General features: G+C 50.5%; 1 protein-coding gene across 1 annotated transcript in view; it reads right to left on the bottom strand.

Moving 5' to 3' along the window:
- Nucleotides 1–21941, bottom strand: part of ITPKB (inositol-trisphosphate 3-kinase B) — an 82287-nt gene that overhangs the window by 7388 nt on the left and 52958 nt on the right. Inside the window, exons 5-7 of the mRNA XM_038760841.1 lie at nucleotides 7264–7363; nucleotides 6549–6762; nucleotides 1220–1424 (exon numbers count right to left, since the gene is read on the bottom strand). Of these exons, the coding sequence (XP_038616769.1) occupies nucleotides 1220–1424; nucleotides 6549–6762; nucleotides 7264–7363 (519 nt within the window). The remainder of the gene's footprint in view (nucleotides 1–1219; nucleotides 1425–6548; nucleotides 6763–7263; nucleotides 7364–21941) is intronic.

Below are 21941 nucleotides of genomic sequence, written 5' to 3'. Positions count from 1 at the left end.
AGTTTATCCCAGACACTAGGGCTGAACTGGAATAACAAAGACTAGCAGGCAGGAGCTACTACAGTCTTCAGTTCTCAATGGGAGACTCCATCATCACCTTCATCATCATCATCATCATCATCCACAGAAAAGCACCCTTCATCTTGCCTAAAGATTTTAGGGGAAAACTACTCTTTCTCTTTTTTTACAGGATTAGTACAACTATCTGTTTTTTGAGCTATTCCTTACTATGGTAAAAGGGCAATAGTATGGAGTTGGGAGTGAGGAGAAGAAGGTTTGGGCCCCAGCTCAGCCACTGGCCTGCTGTATGACCTTGGGCAAGTCACTTAGTCTCTCTCAGTCTCACATTTCTCATAATATCTGCCTCTCCCTCCCTCCCTCCCTCACAAGGATGTTGTGAAGCTAAAATGAGATCATCAACATGAAAACACTTTGGAAAACGATAAGCACTCTTCGAACACAGGGATTATGATTTCTACCGTTGTTTTCATCCCCCTTTCAGCTCCACCCTGATGAGCTCCCCTTGCTTTGACAGGGTCGGGGTCCAGGAAGGTCAGAGGAGCAGGGGAATGAAGTGGGCAAGAGAGGGACGGGGAGAGAAGGAAGAAAAACTAAGAATTGTGAGCCATGTACAACTGGGGCTCTCTGAGAGCATTTCTTGGGCCGAGGAGTGAAGCTGGGGTTGGAGGGAAGTGCCGTTTCCCTCACCCAAGATCAATCCTGACCCAAGAGCCCCAGTCTGTTCCGGCCAGCAGACAATGGATAGGTCCTGGGGAACATTCTATGAAGGAGGGGAGGGTGAAGGAAGACAAAGAGGGGAGAAAAGAAAAGAAGAAAACAGATAGGGGGAAGGAGAAGATAAAAGGCACATCCAGCCCCAGAGAAGGGAAATACACCTATTGGAAAGGCAAGGCAGCATGGTTTTGGGGTTTGGGGCACAGGTGAAGAATCAAACTCATGTCATTCAATATGGATGGTGAGAACGTCCTGATTCAGCAGGATGGTGGGCCAGTTACAACTCTGCCAAAGTCTCCTGATGGGTGCCTGTGAGACAGGCCATGGGCACATGGGCACAGGCATTTTGCCTCAAAGGGAGAAGTTTGTAGTTGGCTTCGGGAGGAGGCTGCAGGATCAATTCACTCATCTCAGCCTTTTGATCCCCCTTCCTTCCTCCCCGTTCCCCATTCCCTCTCCTTGCTCCTTCCCAGGCCGGGCTTACCTTAATGCCCTCGATCCTGAAGCCCAGGGTGGCCGTGGAGCTGATGGTCTCCCTCCACTGCATGTAGCGTGGCTTGGTCACAGCCCTCTGGGCATTTTCCTCCTCGGTCGGGGCCTCCGGATCCACCTCAATCATCTTCTGGTACATGTCCTTCCTCAGGCTGGGCTTCTTCCTGGCCTTGGTGAGCTCCTCTTCCAGATAGGTCCTAGGTTGGGCACAGAGTGGGTAAGTTAGCGACGCAGCTGTCCACCCCGCAGGCCCACCCTGGCTGTTTCTGCTGGTCGGCAGGAGAGCAGGGGCTTTGAGGATTATGGTGAAGCTCTCTCCCCGGCTCCTGAATAGGGGGAGTCCAGACTCTAAGGTGGGGTTCGGTCAAACATTAAAGACTCACACAAATTTTGGAAACGTATGAGGTTACAGACAGGGAAGAGACCTACAGCCTGCCAGTAACTGTCCCTGGGGGATGCATGCATTATTTCATGTGGCACTTGATCCCTTGGGGGGGCACAATGGGGACACAAGCACAGAGAAGAAGTCTTTTAGAGTGGTCGCTGTAACCAAGGTTGCCAAGGACACTAGAAAGAATCCCTCTCCAGGACCCAGGGAGGCAGTGGGAGGAGGGGGCTTCTGCTGTGACCGGTCCACGGTTTGAAAGGAGGTGGCGGCGGCAGTGCATTTCCTTCCTCTGGTCCTGGTGATCGAGAGGAAAATGGAACCATCCTCGGAGTGACTGAGTCCGCCCACCAAAGACCACCAGTTTGGACTGTCACCAACCTCATCCCCAAGCTCCCATATGGCTCCATCCCCTAGAAGCCCTCCCCTTCCCCCACCCACCCCCAGGGCCACAGTCTTGCCGACAGAACCCGCTGCAGACACCCAGATTTCTGTTCTCAGCACAAGCTGGGGCATCCTGAACCTTCTGGTCTGGTCTTGATCTCCTCAGGCACTTCCTCCTTCCCCAGCTTCCCCCTCCATCCGGAGGGGCAGTCAGCAGGGGCGGGGGGTGGGCTCCCCAGATGTTTGACCCTGATGCTGTCCTCGGCCCCTGTCTGGGCCCACTGAGTTGCTGGGATTGGCAGCCACATCCTGGACCCTCACATCACTGCCCTTTATTCTCTAAAGGAACCCTCGTCCCCTACCTCTTCTAAAGGCAAGCACTTGGAAGTGACTTAAATCCCTACTCCCTACAATCCTGTTTGGTTTGAGATGTTACAAATTTGCTGTAGAGGCTACAGGGTCAGGAAGTTTGACCATTCATTTCTGGGAACCAACACAGTCCCAACCCAAGGAGGGCCAGCTGCTACAACCCCCAGACTCCAAAACATGCGGGGGCTGAGCTCACCCCCGGCCCCACAACCTTCATGGACACACCCTTATACTCTGCCACTTCCCCTGTCTATCATTCATTTCAACGTCTGTCTCCCTCACTAGATTCAGAGCAGGGGTAGTGTCTACCAACTCTCTCGTACTGTACTCTCCAAAGCGCTTAGTACAGGGTTTTGCGCCCAGTCAGTGCTCAATAACTAGGATTGATTGAGCAACCTGCTCTGACATCCTCTACCCTTTGAAGCACCCCCATCCCTCACCAGCCTGGGGTTCCCTACCACCAGCCAGGCTCCGACTGGGCCGTGACTCTTTACGAAACAGAAATCAGCGGTGTCAGTTACATTAGAGGGAAGTCTTCCCCAGCCGCAGTGTGGAAGTGGAGGTGGAGGCTCCCCCACAGAGGTTGCAGGCTGCCTGCTGCCTGCTCCAGCCCTGCTCTGTCTGCCCGGCTCTGGGCCCAGCTCTCGGGTCCCGAGAGACCAGTCCAGTGGAGCCAGCTCTTCCACCGAGCCCCCCGAAAACCCTGCAGAAACCATGGCACTATGCCTGGGCTGGATTTGGGGACCGGAAGCGGGGAGGGGCTGGAGGTGGGATTTCTTCTACATTCCAGATCTTGCCTGTGAACTTAGCATGCTAGGAGCATCCAAGAGGTGTAGACATTTGCTGAGGAATCTCTCCTGTTCCTTATCTCCCCATAGGCCTTTTCTCCACCTCCCAGCCCCTCCCCAGCTCAGCAACCAAGAGCTACAACAAGCCGGGTGTCACACAGGATGTTTGCGCACAGACTTGTTTTGAAGTATGAGGCTCCCCAGCTGGTATTGGTTGATTTTTAAAGGAGATTCAGAAGTCAGTCACTTGCAGTAGCCAGGTTGTGGGGTCGGGTCAAGGCCTCCAGCAGGGGTGCCTGGTTTCTGGGAGGGGCCAGGGTGGGGTTACTCATTTGTTGTAGAGACTACGGGGTTAGGCAGTTTGAACATTCCCTTCTGGATCCCAACACAGTCCCGACCAAAGGAGGGGTAAGCTGCCGCAACCCCCAGACACCAAAACCCATGGGGGCGGAGCTCACCCACAGCCCCTAAGCACTTTCAAACTCTTATATTCTTACACTCTAGAGCCTGGATACAGAGGTGAGACCCCTGGGTTGTTCCTCTTTTCAGGACAAACAACCTCAGCATCCTTGGCCAGAAATGATGACGACTCCAGACTGGTGGGCAGAAGTGCCCCGCTGACCCAGCTGGCCTAAGGACCCTGGTCCCATAGGGGCCTCCACAAAGGTCACTACGTAACAGGGTCAATCTGTGTTCCGACCAGGAGACACAGGGGAATTCGGAAGAAAAATCCCACGTGTAACCCTTGGCTTCTCTCCTCCACAACCCAACCCCTCCTAACCGCTTCCACTGCCGAGGCCATTGTGAGATGACCCTCCAGGAAAAAACTCAGGACAAACTAAGATCCCACAGTCTCTGACTTCTTTATCAGTCTCCCCTGCCATACTGGGGTAGTAATTATAGTATTTGTTAAGCGCTTACTTTAACCCTTTCCTTTGGGAAACTTCTTCCGTTTTGTCAAGGCCCTTCTGAAATCACGTTTCCTTGAGGAGTCCTTTCCCGATTAATCTCTCAATTCCCTGACACCTATTTCTCCCAAAACTGCCACTTCTCTGCTCCCCGCTCCCTCTTGCAGCGGCTGCAGGAGTCTGAGAAACCCTGCCCCGAAAGAGGTACGGAGGCTCTGCCAGACGAGGCCAGGAGGCCCGAGGAGGCCGTCTCTGTGTGAGTTCTCTATGAAATTGAGCTCGCCACAGAATGAGCAAGACAACAGGAAACCCCTCTTCTGTGCCTCAGACTCTCATGTAATCCCTCTCAGATTTCTGCCCATGATGGATCTTTCCCAAAGTTCCAGATGAATCTCCCGGCTCGGCATCGGGTGGCTCCCCAGTCTCCCCCAGGCCTTCCACACAGGCTCTCAGAACCCACCCTGGAGTCCACGGGAGACCCTGGACTGGGCCCCGGGCCCAGCGACGCCTGCCTCCCCAGGGCCCAGGGTCAGGTCTCCACCCTCACCGGGCAGGCCGGTTTTCAGGCAATCCCCAACCACAGCCTCTCCCCACAAGGATGTGCTTTTCTTGAGCAAGGCCCTGGTGAGTGCCAGCTGGAATATTTTCCACTTGTTTGTGCTGCAACTAGAACTTTGCTCCCCTCCGGGCAGGCAGAGTCCCGCCATGCTGTCTGGGTTGGAACTGAAGGCCCTGCCCCTCCTCCCAGATAGTGGGCTACCGCAGGGCTAAGAGAGGGTCCCTTGGGGGCAGGGAGAAGACCCTCTGCTTCCTTTAAATGGGCTAAGGGGAATTGCTAGGCCCTGAGGGGCCAGAGAGAAAGGGCAGAGGCAGGGGTTGGGGCCCAGGCCAGCCGGCAGCATATTACCTGCATTCCTTTCCTCTCACCTCTTTCCTATCCACTGCCCATGGGTGGAAAATGAAATTAAAGAAACAAAACCCTTCAGCATACCAGGACAGGTTTCACACCAGAAATTCAAGGGTGGAGAAAAACGCCTGGCCTAGTGGAAAGAGCACCAGCCTGGTTCTAATCCCAGCTATGCCACTTGTCTGCTGCGTAACCTTGGGCAAGTAACTTTTCTTATGTGTGACTCTGTTTCCTCACCTGAGAAATGGGAATTAAATACCTGTTCTCCCTCCCCTTGGACTGTGAGCCCCATATGGGACAGGGACGGTGTCTGACCTGATTATCTTCTATCTACCCCAGAGTTTAATACATAGTAAGCTCTTAAACATTATGATAATAATAGTGAAATGGAGAATGTTCTCCCTCCCCCTCAGGTCTACATATGAAAATAATTATGTTCAAAAACAAATCCTTGCCCTTTGTTTGCAGCCCTGAGTTCCCAAAAACTGAGGCAAGGGTCACCTGCGCTACATGGCAACTATCCTATCGAGCACCTTTGCTTCTTCTCGCTCCATGAGTGAAGTAGCTAACGGAGGAAGCCTAGCTAGCTCTGGTTGGAATCACAGGTCTTACTCTTTCCCACAACAACTTGAAAACAGGAGTAAAGCAGAATTTAGGGCTCCGTCATTGTCACCCATCACCAAGCTCTCTCTCCAGCCCAAGCCCCACAGTGGTCCTCTCCAGAAGCACCCTCAGAAGCCCGGCAGAGGGGAGTGCCTCTAAATGGATGCCTAGGTATTCCCGGCATCACTCTTGCCTCTCCAGTTAGAGACGGTTTGGGCCCAGAATTAGAAGTGCAGGTGACCAGCCCCTGGTCACACCCCTTCCTGTGAGACCCAAGAGGTGGGGGTGGGAGGCCCCGGACCGAGTTAGAATCCTGGGAAGGGTCCAGGAGTGAGTGCTGGGGGGTGGTTGGAGGGAGTCCTGGGCTGAGATGGAGACCTGGAGGGTCTGAGACTAAGTGCTGTGTGTCCTGGACTGAGTCAATGCCCCAACCAGCCCTAAAATGAACTCAAGGTTCCAGGCGAGCCCTTAATTAGTCTCCCCATCCAGCCCAGCCATCCTTGACATTGAACCCTGTCTGCTCTGGTCTGAATTCACACCTGAGCCAGAATCAGGTTGGGTCCAGGGACAGACGGGGGTGAGGGCAATGTGGAATGAGAGGGGGTGTTTGGGTCCCCTGGGTGTCCTAGTCTCAGGTCTGACTTCAGCTCCCTATTCCCTCCAGGCCAGCTGTGCCAAAGGAAGCTTGAAGGAAGGGAGGGATGGTTCCCTCTTGGGTCTCTTCACATATGGTTAGGGATGAGCTTTTAAACGTCACCCAAAACTGACCACTTCCTGCTGACCGCTCAACAAGTCCCATCACCCACTTGACCAAGACAAAGGCACGCCCCACTCTCAACCCCTACAAGCCCCACCGCCTCATCTGACCCCGTCCTCTCATATGCCGCCTCCCATAGTCTCTGCTCTTCTCACCTGACCCCCTACAGGCCTCACCCTTTCACCTGACCACCCATGGGTCCCACCCCCTGCCTTCTCACCTGACCCCCATCTTGCAGTCCATCACACAGGGAGAGTCAAAGTCAGCCAGCAGGTCTTCCATCTGATTGTAGCGCTCCCCATCCTTCATCACGTCCCCGTGATAGGCCGGCACGAAGGGTTTCAGGATGTCCGTCATCAGCCGATCCAAGCAGCGCTGCTCCGACTCACAGTGCTTCTTCAGGATCCTCCCGTTGGCAGCCGCCTTGAAACTCCCTGCAAAGCAAGGGAGCTTGTTCTTGGCCAGCTTCTTGACACAGATTTGACTATGGCTTCCAGTCTGTCCTGGAGGATTCCCTGTTCCCCAGTACAGAAGAGGAAGCTCTGAGACTCAGGGATTCGAGGGCCTGGTTGCTATTGAGTGTCCTGTGCAGGTGACACACTGGCCGATGGTGATACACACTGGGCAAGTGGTCAGGAGAGCCCCAGGGTGGGCAGCAAAAAGGAGATTAGGGGCCCGGTATGAGGCTTGTACTTTGGAGCAGGTTTGTGTCAGAGGACAGGGTCACAATTTCAGAACTTGACTCTCTTCCCTAGATTCAACTCGTCCTGGAAACTCACATCTCCCTCATTACCTAGGGGCCAGCACTCCCTAGCCCTCCCTAGCCCCCGCCCCCTGCTCCCTCATGGTTCATTGTCCACTTCCCAGAGGCAGGCAATCTCGAGGCCTGGCTGCTCTCAGACCCAAGGCCATCCCCTGACAAGGACCACTCATACCTGCATGTCCAGCAAGCTGGATCCAGGGATACTTTTTCTTGAAGGACATAACAAAGGGAGACCAGTGCACCATGTTCTTGATCTTCCTCCATGATTTGCTCTGTAAGAAAAAAAAAAACAGGGCATCCACTACATAAGGACAAGGACTTCATTCTCTTTGTTAGTTGAAACAAAAATGGCTCTACTGCCCAGTTGTCTCCGGAATCTCTCAGAACGCGCTCTGATCAACCCAAGACCCTTCTTGGACCTAATACTCACACACAATCAAGGAGGTGAACATGGCGAGCAACTCCCTGCCCCCGACTCTTCAGATATTATAAAATAAGGCCTAGATGCTAGATTTCTAAATGCTTCATGGCAATTAATAGAACAGCTTGGGCCAGAACCAAGGTCTTTTGCCTCCTGGCCTGAATCACTTTCAAGAAGAAAGGAATCCTAAATCATCAATTAATTGGAGGAATTTAAAGAGTACTTCTTGTGTGTGGAGCCTGTACTAAACTCTTGGCTCTCAGACAGAGGCAGAGAGAGAGGGACAGAGGCATCTGGAGACACAGAAGTAAATTTTCCTAGGGGATGGATGTTGGCAGTGTGGGGCAGGCAGTCAGAGGAGTGGCCAGGACGAGATTGTAGCAGCCGTGTTCACTAGGGCAATTATAAGACTACAGTCGCCACGTTCACCGAGGTCAAGATGAGGCCAGGGTCGCAGTTGCCATGTTCACCAGGGCTGATACTGCTGCCACTCTGGCGTTCTGTCTCCTGGATGTGTCTGGAGCCAACAGCCTCTACACAGCTCCTGACATGGTGGGAACCCCCAAGGAACAAACTGTAGACAGAGTGGGGGCCAGACGTGAGGTGGGGAGGCAGAGGCACAGATCTGGCTGTTTGTTCCACGGTGAACTCCCCACAATTGCTGCCGCCCCCACAGCCATGCCAGAGGCTGTGCCCACCATCCATGCTGAAAATGGGACAACCGGGAGCCCAGCCAGCCCCCTTTTGGGTGCGGAGCCCTGGGGCAATTAATCAGTCAATGGCATTTACTGAGCATTTGCTAGACTCAGAGGCCCTGATTTTTTTTTAATGGTATTTGTTTAGCACTTACTATGTGCTAGGCACTGTACTACATGCTGGGATAGATACAAGGTAATCAGGTTGGACACATTCCCTGTCCCATATGGGACTCACAGTCTTAATTCTCATTTTACAGATCAAGTAACCGAGGTGTACAAAGTTAAGTGACTTGCCCAAGACCACACAGCAGACAGGTGGCAGAGCAGGGATTAGAACCCAGGTCCTCTTGATTCCCAGGACCGTACTCTATCCACTAAGCCACACTATTTCTCCACCTGACGGGACTGAGAGCACAACTCCCTGCCAGTTGATAGCAAACTCTCCTGCCAAAGACCTGCAGATCCCTCGCTGGAGACAAGAAGGTGGCAGCTGTAGCCAGAGGCCGGGCAGAAGACTCCTGCTCTTTCCTGGATCTGCAGCGACTAAAACAGCATCCGTTGTCTTCTTGCTCTCGTGGCTCCCGCGGCTTAGAGCTCCCTCCCTCCCCAAACCTGACATGCTCCTGCACGTTCTTGGACTGCTCCGTCCCCACCGAGACTTTGAGCCTATTTTGTGTTTTTGTTTTTGTTGGGTTTTAAGATTTCATCACTCCTGCTGTGTCTGTCTCCAACCCCTGCTCCCCATTTAAACTCTTAGATTCTGAGCCCCCCGAGGGACAAGGACCATGTCTAATTCCCACCTGTGTATTCTTTCCTAGCACTTAGTACAGGTCTCTGCACACAGTAAACACTTAAAAAATACTATTATTCATTCAATCATATTTATTGAATGCTTACTGTGTGCAGAGCACTGTACTAAGCACTTGGAAAGTACACTTCAGCAACAGATTATTATTACTACTATCATAGCTCTACCCACATTCAAATCTCTCCTACAATCCCACCTCCTCCGGCAAGCCTTCCCCAATTAATTTCCAATCAATCAATCAATCACCCTACACCTAAACCCATCAGTCATCTCTAGCACTAGTGAATTTAGTCATACCCATCCTAATAACTGTGGCCACTATGAAACACTTACTATATGCTAAGCACCATGCTCAGCTCCGGGATAGATACAGGATAATTAGGTAGACACAGTCCCCGTTCTACAGCGGCTCACCATCTAAGTAGGAGGGAGAATTACTGAATTCTCATTTTACAGATGAGGAAACTGAGGTACGGAGCAGGGAAGTGATTTGCCCAAGGTCACACAGCAATCAAGTGGCAGAGCTGGGATGAGAAGCCAGGTCCTCTGAATGCCAGACCTGGACTCTTTCTACAAGGCCATACTACTTTCTCCAGCTGAGGGGACAGGGAGCCCGCTGTTGGGTAGGGACTGTCTCTATATATTGCCAACTTGTACTTCCCAAGCACTTAGTACAGTGCTCTGCGCACAGTAAGCACTCAATCTAGGTCCTCTGGCTCCCAGGCCTGTACATTTTCCAGTCGGTCATACTGCTTCTCTAAATAAAAGCAGCTTTAGGACCAGGTAAGGCGAGCGCTTCTTGATGCTTTTAGATAAAGCAGGAGCTGTTTTGTCTTGCCACCTACTCAAGATACTGCTTTTGCTCTCTGTTCCTTGGAAGGAAGGCTGGATTTTTTTTAATGGCATTTATTAAGCGCTTACTATGTGCCAAGGACCGTTCTAAGCGCTGGGGAGGTTACGAGGTGATCACGTTGTCCCAGGGGGGTGCTCACAGTACACTGCTGTCCTTACAGTAAGCGCTCAATAAATGTGATTGACTGACTACTAGGAAGCGGCATGAGGTAGTGGATAGAGTCAGAAGGGAGGCAGAAGGCCTGGGAGTCAGAAGGTCATGGGTTCTGATCCTGGCTCCGCCACTTGTCCGCTGCAGGACGGTGGGCAAGTCATTTCACTTCTAAGTGCCTCAGTTACCTCATCTGGAAAATGGGGATGGAGACTGAGCCCCACATAGGACAGGGATTGTGTCCAACATGAACTGCTTGTATCCATCCTTGCACTTGAACTCCTCACTGTTGGCTTTAAAGCAGTCTGTCACCTGGCCCCCTCCCACCTCACCTCCCTTCTTTCCTTCTACAACCCAGCCCACACATTTCACTCCTCTGGTGCTAACCTCCTCACTGGGCCTCCATCTCGCCTGCCTTGCCGCCGACCCCAGGCCCACATCCTACCTCTGGCCTGGAACGCCCTCCTTCCCCAAATCCCCCAGACAATCACTCTTCCTCCCCCACAACTTCAAAGGGGCATTTCCTCCAAGCGGCCTTCCCATATTAAGCCCAACTTTTCCCCATCTCCCTCTCCCTTCTCTATCACCGACTCTCTCCCTTTGCTCTCCCCCCAACCCGCAGTCTGGTCACAGTTTCTAGACTGCGAGCCCACTGTTGGGTAGGGACCGTCTCTAGATGTTGCCACCTGGTACTTCCCAAGCGCTTAGTACAGTGCTCTGCACAGTAAGTGCTCAATAAATACGATTGAATCAATCAATCAATCGATTGAACGAATGAACTCCCTACCAGCTGACAGCAAACTCTCTTGCCAAAGACCTGCATATCCCAGGATGGCCTCTAGGGGGAGGCAAGGAGGTGGTGGTTTGCTTTATTTCCCCCCCCCCCCAAAAAAAAGCTCTTTGCTGAGTGAGAGTCAGCTGCTTCTGTCATCAAGTTTTCGAGTTCAAGTCTGATCCTCAAACAGCCCTGCCTGAGAAAAGCCTTCCCTGCTTTGCACATAGTAAGCGCTTAATAAATGCCATTAAAAAAAAAAAAAAGCAATATTCATCAGAATCCCATTAACCCCCACCCCAAGGCCAAACCCTATTCATGTCAACCCCGGGGGCTGCTGGCCAGGAACAGAGGAAACTTTGTGACAAAGGGGCCCGGCCTTTTTGGAAACGTTGTTTTTCCTAGTCCTTCTGCTGGGGAGAAAAACAGAGCACTAATGAAGGCTGAGGTACTTCTTATCTGAGGACCCAGGCTGCGTAAACAATCCAGGCAGACAATGCCCAGAGGCAACAATGGAAAAGGCTAATTACACAAGATGAGACAAGCAAAGCCAGGCCCGCTCCTCCTGCTCATTTAGGGGTGATTACGACAAGTTGGGGGTGGGGGGGCACAGTCACGGGGCTGTCGACCTACCTGCCTGGACAGAACAATCCTTCCTCACCTTAGCCCTCTGGCCAGCTGGGACCTTGGGCTTGTCCAGTTTGACCCAGGGAGGAGGAAACCCCTGGGCTGCTACTTGGGAGGGCAGGAACTACGGGCACTCTCGGGTAGGAGGATCACTAAAAGCAGCATGGCCTAGTGGAAAAAGCATGTACTTTTTTTTTTCTTTTTCTTATTACGTGTCAAGATCTGTTCTAAGCACTGGGGTAGATACAAAAATAATCAGGTTGGATGCAGCCCTTGTCCCACATAAGGTTCTCAAGTCTAAACTGGAAGGAAGAATATTTAATCCCCATTTTGCAGATGGGGGAACTGAGGCACAAAGGAGTTAAGTAACTTGTGCAAGGTCACACAGCAGCCAAGTGGTGGAGTCAAGATTAGAACCAGGGTCCTCTGACAGGCCAATGCTCTTTCCACTGGACCATCCTGATTCTCAATCTGGGTTCTAAACCTGCCTCCGCCACTTGCCGGCTGTGTCGCTTGGGGCCAATCACTGAACTTCTCTGGGCCTCAATTTCCTCACCTGTAAAATGGGGATTCAATACCAGTTCTCCCTCTTTTTTATACCAACAGCCCCTCGTGGTACACGGATTGTGTCAGGATCTGCTTATCTTGAATATAGTCCAGGGCCTGGTACAAAGTAAGGGCTTAACAAATACCACAATTATTATTGTTATCCAGATTTGGGGGTCCTAGAGACAGGATCAAGTGTCTGACTGACTTCCCTGCCCCTCCAGCAGACCCAGAAGTCTTACTCTCCAGCTTTTCCTCCTTTTATCTCCAACAGGAAAAAAGGCTGAAGGTCTAACCTCCGGGGTGATGTGAGAAATCAGAGTTCAGGACAACCATCTTTTAGGCCTCTATTGTGCAGGGCAGGGTAGTGGATGAGGAAGGAAAGGTGGAAAAGAAGGGAGAAGACAGAGAGAGAACAGACGTATACAGCTGCAGGTGTGGGGAGGCGCATAACCTAGTGGAAAAAGATTGGGCCTCAGAGCCAGGAGACCTGTTCTCCTGTCCTCTTGGATTGCGAACATTTTTGGGACAAGGTCTGAGTCTGGTCTCACCTTGCCCCCTCCTACCTCACCTCCCTTCTGTCCTTCTACAGCCCAGCCCGAAAACTCCGCTCCTCTGCCGCAAACCTCCTCACTGTACCTTGTTCTTGCCTGTCCCACCGTCGACCCCTGGCCCACATCCTACCTCTGGCCTGGAATGCCCTCCCTCCACACATCCACCAAACTAGCTCTCTTCCTCCCTTGAAAGCCCTACCTCTTCCGGAGCTCACCTCCTCCAGGAGGCCTTCCCAGACTAAGCCCCCTTTATCATCTCCTCCTCCCCTCCCCATCGCCCCCATTCCCTCCCTCTGCCCTACTCCCTTCCCCTCCCTACAGCACTTGTGTATATTTGTACATATTACTCTATTAATGATGTGTATATACCTATACTTCTACTTATTTTGATGGTATTGACACCTGTCTACTTGTTCTGTTTCACTGTCTGTCTCCCCCTTCTAGACTGTGAGCCCATTGCTGGGTACGGACTGACTCTATATGTTGCTGAATTGTAATAATAATAATAATGATGGTATTTAAGTGCTTACTATGTGCCAAGCACTGTTCTAAGCACTGACTTTCCAAGCACTTAGTACAGTGCTCTGCACACAGTAAGCGCTTAATAAATACAATTGAATGAATGAATTAGCATATCTACCCCAACCCTTAGCACAACACTTGGCAACCAAACAATACCATGTACACAGGCAGATGCAAGACGCCAGAGTTGTGAAGACTACTGGGTTCCTGAGATGTCTGGACTTAGGTGGGGGGATGGTATTAATTGAGCCCTTACTCTGTGAAGAACAAACACTTCACCAAGCGCTTGAGTATACCATAGTATACACGATCCCTGCCCTCAAAGGGCTGATGATCTAAGCAAAGAAGCTAACAATCTGGCAGGTGGTCTCGTGGAAAGAGCCTGGGGCTGGGAGTCAAGAAGACCCAGTTTCTAGTGCCAGCTTTGCCCCTGGCCTGCTGTGTGGCCTTGAACCAATCACTTAAACTCTCTGGGCCTGAGATTCCTCACCTGTATAATGGACTTAAGAATACTGGCCTCTCCCTACTTGACAGTTATGTTGTGAGAATAAAATGAGAAAATTGATGTGAAAGCACTATACAGAAAATAAGTTGGTACTGTAAGGGGAGGGAGAGGATGGGGGTGAGGAAATGGGAAAGACAGTCCAGCTGCCAATCACAGACACAATCTCCTTAAGCAAAGGACTCTGGACTCCGAGGAAGGAAGGAAGAGGGTGAAGGCTGGGGGTCGAGGGCAGAACAAACACCCCTCACCTCAAGTTTTAAGGGGTTCAAAGTCAGTAGACTGACATCCAATTGTCGAATACCCAACCTCTCCTCAAAGCAGCCACATCTGAGCACCTGTGAGTCTCTCCGATTTACCCCTGTAATGTCTCATGCTCACACCTGGGATGACTCTCCTGTTCACACTTTGTATCTCTCTGGTTCACACCTGTGATATCTCTAATATTCCCAGCTGGGACATCTCTCCAGTTAACAGGAGTGTGATATCTCTCCTGTTCAGACCTGTGATGTCTCTCTTTTCATTCATTCATTCAATCGTATTTGTTGAGCCCTTACTGTGTGCAGAGCACAGTACTAAGCGCTTGGGAAGTACAACTTGGCAACATATAGAGATGGTCCCTGCCCAACAATGGGCTCATCTCTCCTATTTATACCTGGGACATCTCTCCTCTTTGAGCAGGCTCTCGTTTTCCTCCTCCCACTAGTGGGAAGTGTTTATTAGTGCTGCACCCTGGCCCACAACAGCCCAAGGCAAGGAAGCCCTCAAAACCCAAGGCAGCCCAGACTGAAACACCCCTTAGATGGAATATTCCATTTCCAGACAAACGCCAGAAGTCTTGTGTTTGGGGAATTCTTTACCACTCCTTGGCAGAGAGCAGCAGGGGTTTTTCCCTCTGGGTTTTAAATAGCAACTCCAAGCCCTGCCTGATGTAATCAATCAATCAACTGTATTTATTTATTCATTCATACATTCATTCAATCGTATTTATTGAGCACTTACTGTGTGCAGAGCACCATACTAAGCACTTGGAGGAGTATAACAGAGTTGGCAATCACGTTCCCAACCCACAAAAAGGGCTCCACAGAAGCTCCAAATCTCAGCCAGGGACTGTGGAGCCTCACCTACCCACAGGGAGAGAAGAAAGAATGTGGAGAAAGAGAAAGAGGCCCGCTTGTTATGCTACGGATCTATGTCATTTTGTCCTAGATTGACTGATTGATATGCTCTGGATGGTAGCTAGGGGCCAGTGCTGATTTGGGTGGCAAAAGGTTAAAAAGATGAACATTTCCCACTTCAGAGTTCGGCTGACCGGAGGCCCTTTGGGGAGAATTAGGTAGCCACTCACTCATCTCCACTCGGCCTTTCCCTCTGTTAAGCAACAAGCCTATAGGAAGAGAGATGGATTCTCTGGCTTCACTTGGTTTTGATGCTGCTTTCTTCCTGTCCCATCGCTCCCCATCACACAGCTTCTCAGGAAAGAAAAATCAGAGTCAACACCTCTTTCCCGAGATCTCACGCCAAATTGATGGCTTGAGTTTCAAGACAGTTTTCAAGCCATCTGAAGGGACTCTTTGAAAAGCATTAATAAAATACTAGGTCACACAACTTTAAAACAGCCCTGTAAATACCTCTGCTTTTGCTACCTGGTGGCAAGAGTCACAGCCAACATCAGGTCGGAGAAGGCAAAAGACTTCTGGTCTATTTACTCTATTTATTTATTTTTTTTTTTATTTGTACATGTTTATTCTATTTATTTTATTTTGTTAATATGTTTTGTTTTGTTCTCTGTCTCCCCCTTCTAGACTGTGAGACCACTGTTGGGTAGGGACCGTCTCTATATGTTGCCAACTTGTACTTCCCAAGCGCTTAGTACAGTGCTCTGCACACAGTAAGCACTCAATAAATACGATTGAATGAATGAGTGAATGGTCACTCAATCAATCAATCGGTAGCATTTACTGAGTGCCTACTGTATGCACAGTCCTATTACTAAGGGTCAGGGAGAGAACAAGAGAGTTAAAAGACATGATCTCTGCTCTCATGGATCCTCGATCCTGCCGACACTATGAACACTTTGGGTCTTCTGCTTGGGAGGGTTGGAAAAAGTTTCGAAAAAAATCAATGTTATTTACTGACTGCTTACTATGTGCAGAGCAATGTACCAAGTACTAGGACAAGTACACTACAACAGAGTTGGCAGACATGTTAGCAAGAAGGATGCATCCAGAGCCCTTTACGGATGACGGCTGCTCTTCGCTGACCCCTTAACTCCCTATCTGCTACTCTCCCTCTGCTTGCTACAATGTAGTAAAAATTTCATCTTAGCGAATACAAGTTGGAAAGCCAGTTAGTGTTTCCTCAGCTGTGGCCTCACATCCGCTGCCCTTTAGAGATGGTGGTCCCTCCCAAGGCATCGTCCTCTTTCGTGCCAGTGTCCCGAGGCTTCCCCGGCCTCCCACAGCCAACACTATTATCCAGTTGCTCCAGTCTGAAAGTGCTTAGTGGGCCAGCTGAGTTGTGGCATTTACACAATGGACAGAGAATGTGAAGCAGCCCCCAGGCTGGGTTGTGTCTTTCTGCACAGCAGGGAAAAGAGCCGGTACCTGCTCCCATGGCCGCTTAGGGCCAAAGAGCTCCAGCAATCATGAGGTACAGAGCCGTTGGCAGCTTTCTTTCCAGAAAAATGACCTTCTGGATGCGGGAGAACAATTGGATCTGCCTGCAGACTCTATCTCCAGAATGTCACGCACACCGACACACATTCACACACACTCTGCCTCTCACACAATGAAGCCACACAGGGAGAAAGGCTCCGAAGATGGCTTTCACTTCAGGAGAAATTTGTTCTGTGTCAAGTCCTCTGGGAAGGAGCATAGCCTAGTGGATAGAGCACTGGCCTAGGAGTCAGAAGGACCTGCGTTCTAATCCCAGCTCCACCAACTGTCTGCTGGGTGACTCTGGGCAAGTCACTTCACTTCTCTGGGCCTCAGTTACCTCATCTATAAAATGAGGATTAGGGCTGTGGGCCCCATGTGGGACAAGGATTGTGTCCTATCTAGTATCTACCCCAGCACTTAGAACAATACTTGATACATAGTAAGCACTTAACAAATAACATTATCATTATTGTTATTATTATTTTATCTGTTCTGGAGCCCACAAGTGAAAGGCCCCAAGGGGAGCTGAAATTGCAAGGCTTCCCATGTATGGAAAAAGGCTTTGAAAACAAAACCTGAGTCTTTCCATAGTCGTTCGGGTTTGCTCCAACAATCCTCGTTCTCCCTGGGACTCTCTTGGGCATTAGTAGGACCGGGTTTGTTGTCTCTCAAAGTCAGTGGGGGCAGCAGGCTTGTTTTGTGCTGAGGCTGAGGCAGGGGGATCCAGCTGGCAAGACCCCCCGCCCCAGTCCTACCAAAAGCCGCTTTAGAGAAGCAGCGTGGCTCAGTGGAAAGAGCACGGGCTTTGGAGTCAGAACTCATGGGTTCAAATCCCGGCTCCGCCAATTGTCAGCTGTGTGACTTTGGGCAAGTCAGTTCACTTCTCTGGGCCTCAGTTACCTCATCTGTAAAATGGGGATGAAGACTGTGAGCCCCCCATGGGACAACCTGATCACCTTGTAACCTCCCTGGCGCTTAGAACAGTGCTTTGCACATAGTAAGCGCTTAATACATGCCATCATCATCAAAAGCCATCTGGCCTTATGGAGAAAACTTCTCTGAAGATCACAAGAGAGTAAGGGAAAATTAAAATTAAATAATTATAATTGTGGTATTTGTTAATACCCAAGGCAAGTCACTTTGATGGCAAAATTGGGATTAGAACTCAGGTCTCCTGGTTTCCAGGGCTGGGCTGTTTCCACTAGGCCACTCTGAGGCACCTAGATTATTTCTCTCCTATTTGTCCTCTCCATCCTCCCTTCAGTGGTCTTCTAATCACACTTCCCACTGGAGACCTACTCCTGGTTGTCTTCTGTCACGAGAGCTTTACCAACTTCATCTCAACTGTCTTCCTAACAGCCCCAACACTGCAAGAAAGTGGGTAAACAAAATAATGCTCATTTTCCAGATGGGTGAAATAGAGGCTCCAAAATAGGGGCAAATAAGTTCCACCAGGACACCCAGAGAGAAGCAAAGTCACCTAGTAGAAGGACCCTGGGCCCTGGAGTCACGGAGGGCTGGGTTCTAATCCCAGCTCCTCCACTTGCTTGCTGTATAACTTTGGGCAAACGACTTGACTTCTCGGTGCCTCAGTTCTCCCTGAGACTGGGAGCTCCATGTGGGACAGACGCTGTGTATGATCTGATGATCTTGTATCCACCACAGTAGAGCTCGGCACATACTATTTCTTAATGAATACCACAATTATTAATATTATTATTAGCTCCCTCTAGCACCTTGGATGCCAAACATGGCCCACCGTTTTGTAGAAACACAGTCCTCAGAGTTTGAAGACTGGGGCCTGCTTCCTCACTATGGAATGGGTGACTTAATAGCCCCTCCAGCTACTTCATTCCACAGGCCCGTTGTAGGGGTGGTTAGGTACTAAGATCAAAAAATGTGGTGTTACTCAAACTATCTCTTTTCTCCCACTCCACTTTTATGGGAACCACAGATAACCAGAGAAGGGGAACGGGAACAGGTCCTGGGATATATTTTGGTGCGACAGCTGTCCCACACCAGAAACCTAGTCAGTGAGCTAAGCACCGCCGCGCTGAACCGTGGCACTTGAGGTCCGGTGAAGACAGCAGACGAGGCTGCAGGAACAATAGGAGGAAACAGGAGGAGGAAGAGGGAGGCAGAGGCTGGGCAGGAGGGGAGAAAGGCTCTGACTTCCTACAGGACAAAATGCCGAGCATTCTTTGGAAAACTCGGCCTTGGGAACCTGCCTGGCTGCCCGGATCTGAGCTCCCCTTCCTTGCAGAGCCTGAATTTACTGCCGGCTTGGAATTGGTTGCGTCCCACCAGGGGACGGAACCAGGATCCATGTCTGGCGGCTGCCGACAGTCGTTCTGTTCCTCACTTGGTTCGCTCTGTCATGGCAGCCTCCAGTCCAGGGCTACAGATACAAGTGAAGGGTTGGCCCGGACTAAAAACTGGGATGTGATCCAAAAGCCTCAGAACCTTGTCCTTTCAGAAGTTAGAGACATATCCACTTTCCCTGCCTGTTGTCAGTAAATTACTTTAGTGTCTTGTTTTCCCCGCCAGGCTGTAAGTTCCATGAGGGGAGGGATTGTGTCTTCTGACTCTACTGGACTCTGTCAAGCGTCTAGTCCAGTGCTCTGCCACCCGGCAGGCTCTCTGTAAATCCTACTGATTGACTGGAACTGAAGCTTGGTTGATGAGCTCCCCTGACCCCACCCAGCCAAGCAAGTTCCATTCCATCTCCCTAACTCGTTCAGAGGTTGAGCTGACCTTGTACCATTCTGTCTCCTCCTGAAAAATATTAGCATTCCTTGTATTTAGCAGAGGCAAAATCTAGCCCGTTGTTAGCAATGCTCACAGAATTCCTTCAGCCTTCTTCTACTACCTTCCCTCTCGAAAGGAGGAATCAATCAACACGATTGAAAAAAGTCTGGGAAGATTAGTAGAATGGAGAGCCTCTCCCCCCAGAGATTTTAATGATTAAGAAGAACGTCCACCAGTCTGAAGTGATTTAGGGCCACATTAAGTCTCCAATGGGTGCAACCAGCCAGTCAATCAATGATATTATTAAGAGCCTACTGTGTGCAGAATAGTGTGCTAAGTGCTTGGGAGAGAACCATCTAACAGCTGGTAGACACATTCACTGCCCATAAGAAACTTAGAGAAGGAGACAGGCATTAATATAAATGAATTACAGATATGTACATAGTGCTGTGGGACTGAGGGTGTGGTCAATAAAGGGTTCAAATCCGAGTGCAAGGGTGACAGAAGGGAGTGGGAGAAGAGGAAATGAGGACTTGGTGGGGGAAGGTCTCTTGGGGGAGATGTGATTTTTAATAAGGCCTGGGGAAGGAAGCTTAGGGCTTGATTCCACCTAGCCAACGGCAAGCACACCCATCTCTGCTGTGGCTGTGAGGACCCCCAAAAAAACCCTAAGGGGGGATGGGGCACAGGCCTCTATGACTGATTCAGTGGGGCTGCTGAAGGCTATAGGCCTAGAACAGCCCTGAGATTGAGTGGAGGCTGCTTGGAGGTCCCCCCTCCCAATTCTATGAGTAGGAATGGGGAGAAAAATCAAGATCCCACTTGGTTCAACCCAGAGCGAATTTCAGAACATTTTGACTCACAACTTCATGGAAGTGTTATATAGAAAAGTAAAACAATTTTAGGTGTTGTTTGTACATGACACCTCTCAAGCTGGAGGCCCTTATCTGACTTCACACGTAAGTTCACTGGGGGACAAAGCCCATTCTGTCCCATGGCAGGTAGGTGCTCAATCTGGAGGGGACAAAGAGGTCTTCCAATTTTTTTTACCCTCCTCTGAGACCCCTCCCCGGCCCATACAACTCCGGGTGTGCAGTCTTACCACTGGGAAAACCAAATGGGCTCGGATCAGCACATGTCATTATGCAAGGGTCATCTTGGTCTACAGAGACTGAAGCAAGTCATTTTTTCCCCTCACCCCATTCTCACCACTCAAGGCAACCAATGAGGGAAATGGAAACTAATTCTTCTACACTCTACCGTTTTCATACCTCTGAAGGCCTTGGTTTCCTCAATATAAAATAGGAGACGCTACACGTGCAACCCTTGCCTCTTAGACCGTGAGCCCCGTGTAGGACTGGGGTTGTGTCCGATCTGATTCTCTTGTATTCACCCCAGGTCTCAGCACAGTTACTGGCACAGAGAAGACTTAATAAACACTGTATTCATTACGGTCCAAATTGCTCCTGCCTTTTACCAGGCTTTTCGGGAAACGTGCAGGAATGAGCCAGGGAGAAGGAAGACAGAGGGAAGTGGGACAGGAGGGAGAACTCAGACCTATACAAATAAGGTTCCACCCTTAATCCTACAAGAGGTTAAGAAACCAACTCAGAAACCAACAGGAGGAGGCGGGGAGAGGCGGCTCTGAACAGGCTTCAAAGGGGAATATATTTCCAAAGCAGCAGGAGGGAGGGGTGTCTGGCGAGGGCCTGGGAACCTGTGGCCTCAACTTCTCTTTTGGTGGGAGTTCTGTGGCCCCCTTGGCATCTAAACTCCATCAGCCATGTGATAAGAATAACGATGGTATCTACGGAGGGATTATTTATGTGCTGAGCATGCTTGGGGTAGATACAAGATAATCAGACTGGTCACATTCCCTGCCCCATATGGGACTCTCAATCTAAACAAGGAGAATGGGTATCTTGACCCCATTTTACACATGAGGACACTTAGGCACAGAGTAGTGACTTGCCCAAGGTCACCCAGCAAGGAGACGGCGGATCTGAGACTAGGATCGGTGTCTCCTGACTTGATCTTGTGCTCTTTCCCCAAGATCCCACTGATGTGTCTGTAGGGAGATCAGCGTTTAGGCCGAAGCAGAGCCCCGAGGTGAGGAGGGGGTGGCCCAGCTGTGCCCTGGGGTAAGGAGGAGATGGTCTGGCTTTGCCTGAGGTGAGGAGAGGATGGCTTGGCTGTGCTCGAGGTGAGGACAGCTCATCTACGCTCCAAGGTGAAGATGGTTCCGCTGTGCCCCAAGGTGAGAATGGAAGAGTCCTGACTTCACTGGAGGGGACTTAACCCTGGTGCCCTAGCCAAAGCCTACATACAAAATATGCATCCTGGCAGAGCTGAGAAATTAAGGGGGCAATCAGGGACCCCCAGAGAGGTAAGACTTTAAATGCCCCTTCTAAGAAGGTGTGAGCATAGGGCCCGAACCCTCCGGCCAGCAGCATCCTCTCCCCTCAGAGATCATTCCAGGACTCAGGGAGGAAGAAGAGGAGCAGTGTGGCCTAGCTGAAAGAACACAGGCCTGAATGTCAGATCATTTGGGTTCTAATCCCAGCTTTGCCATTTGTCTGCTGTGCGATTCTGGGTAAGTTGCTTAAGTTCTCGGTGCCTCAGTTTCCTCATCTATAGAATTAGGAGTCAATATTGATTCTCCCTCCCTTTTACATTGTCCCCTCACATGGGACCCGGGCTGTTTCTAAATTTGATTACCGTATATCTACCTCAGGGCTTGGTAGAGTGCTTGGCGGCTAGTAAGCACTTTCCAAATAACATAATTATTATTATTAAGAAGGACCACAATGATTCTCATATGGAGGCCAGAGGCTCCGTTCAGCTTCCCGCCTCCCTTGAAGGTCTGCCTCTTTCTCTGGCTGGTGGTGTCGGTCTTGGAGGCTGGGAAAGGCTCAGTCAGCAGGTGAAATCCACTGCCCATGGCTTCAGACGCCTCCAACCTGGGGAAGGAAAGTCCCAAGGGAGGCAG

Source organism: Tachyglossus aculeatus, chromosome 19 (assembly GCF_015852505.1).
Source record: "Tachyglossus aculeatus isolate mTacAcu1 chromosome 19, mTacAcu1.pri, whole genome shotgun sequence".
In the NCBI taxonomy this organism is placed as follows: Eukaryota; Metazoa; Chordata; class Mammalia; order Monotremata; family Tachyglossidae; genus Tachyglossus; species Tachyglossus aculeatus.
Note: the sequence above shows the minus strand (reverse complement) of the source record. Positions and strands in the feature narration are given on the sequence as shown.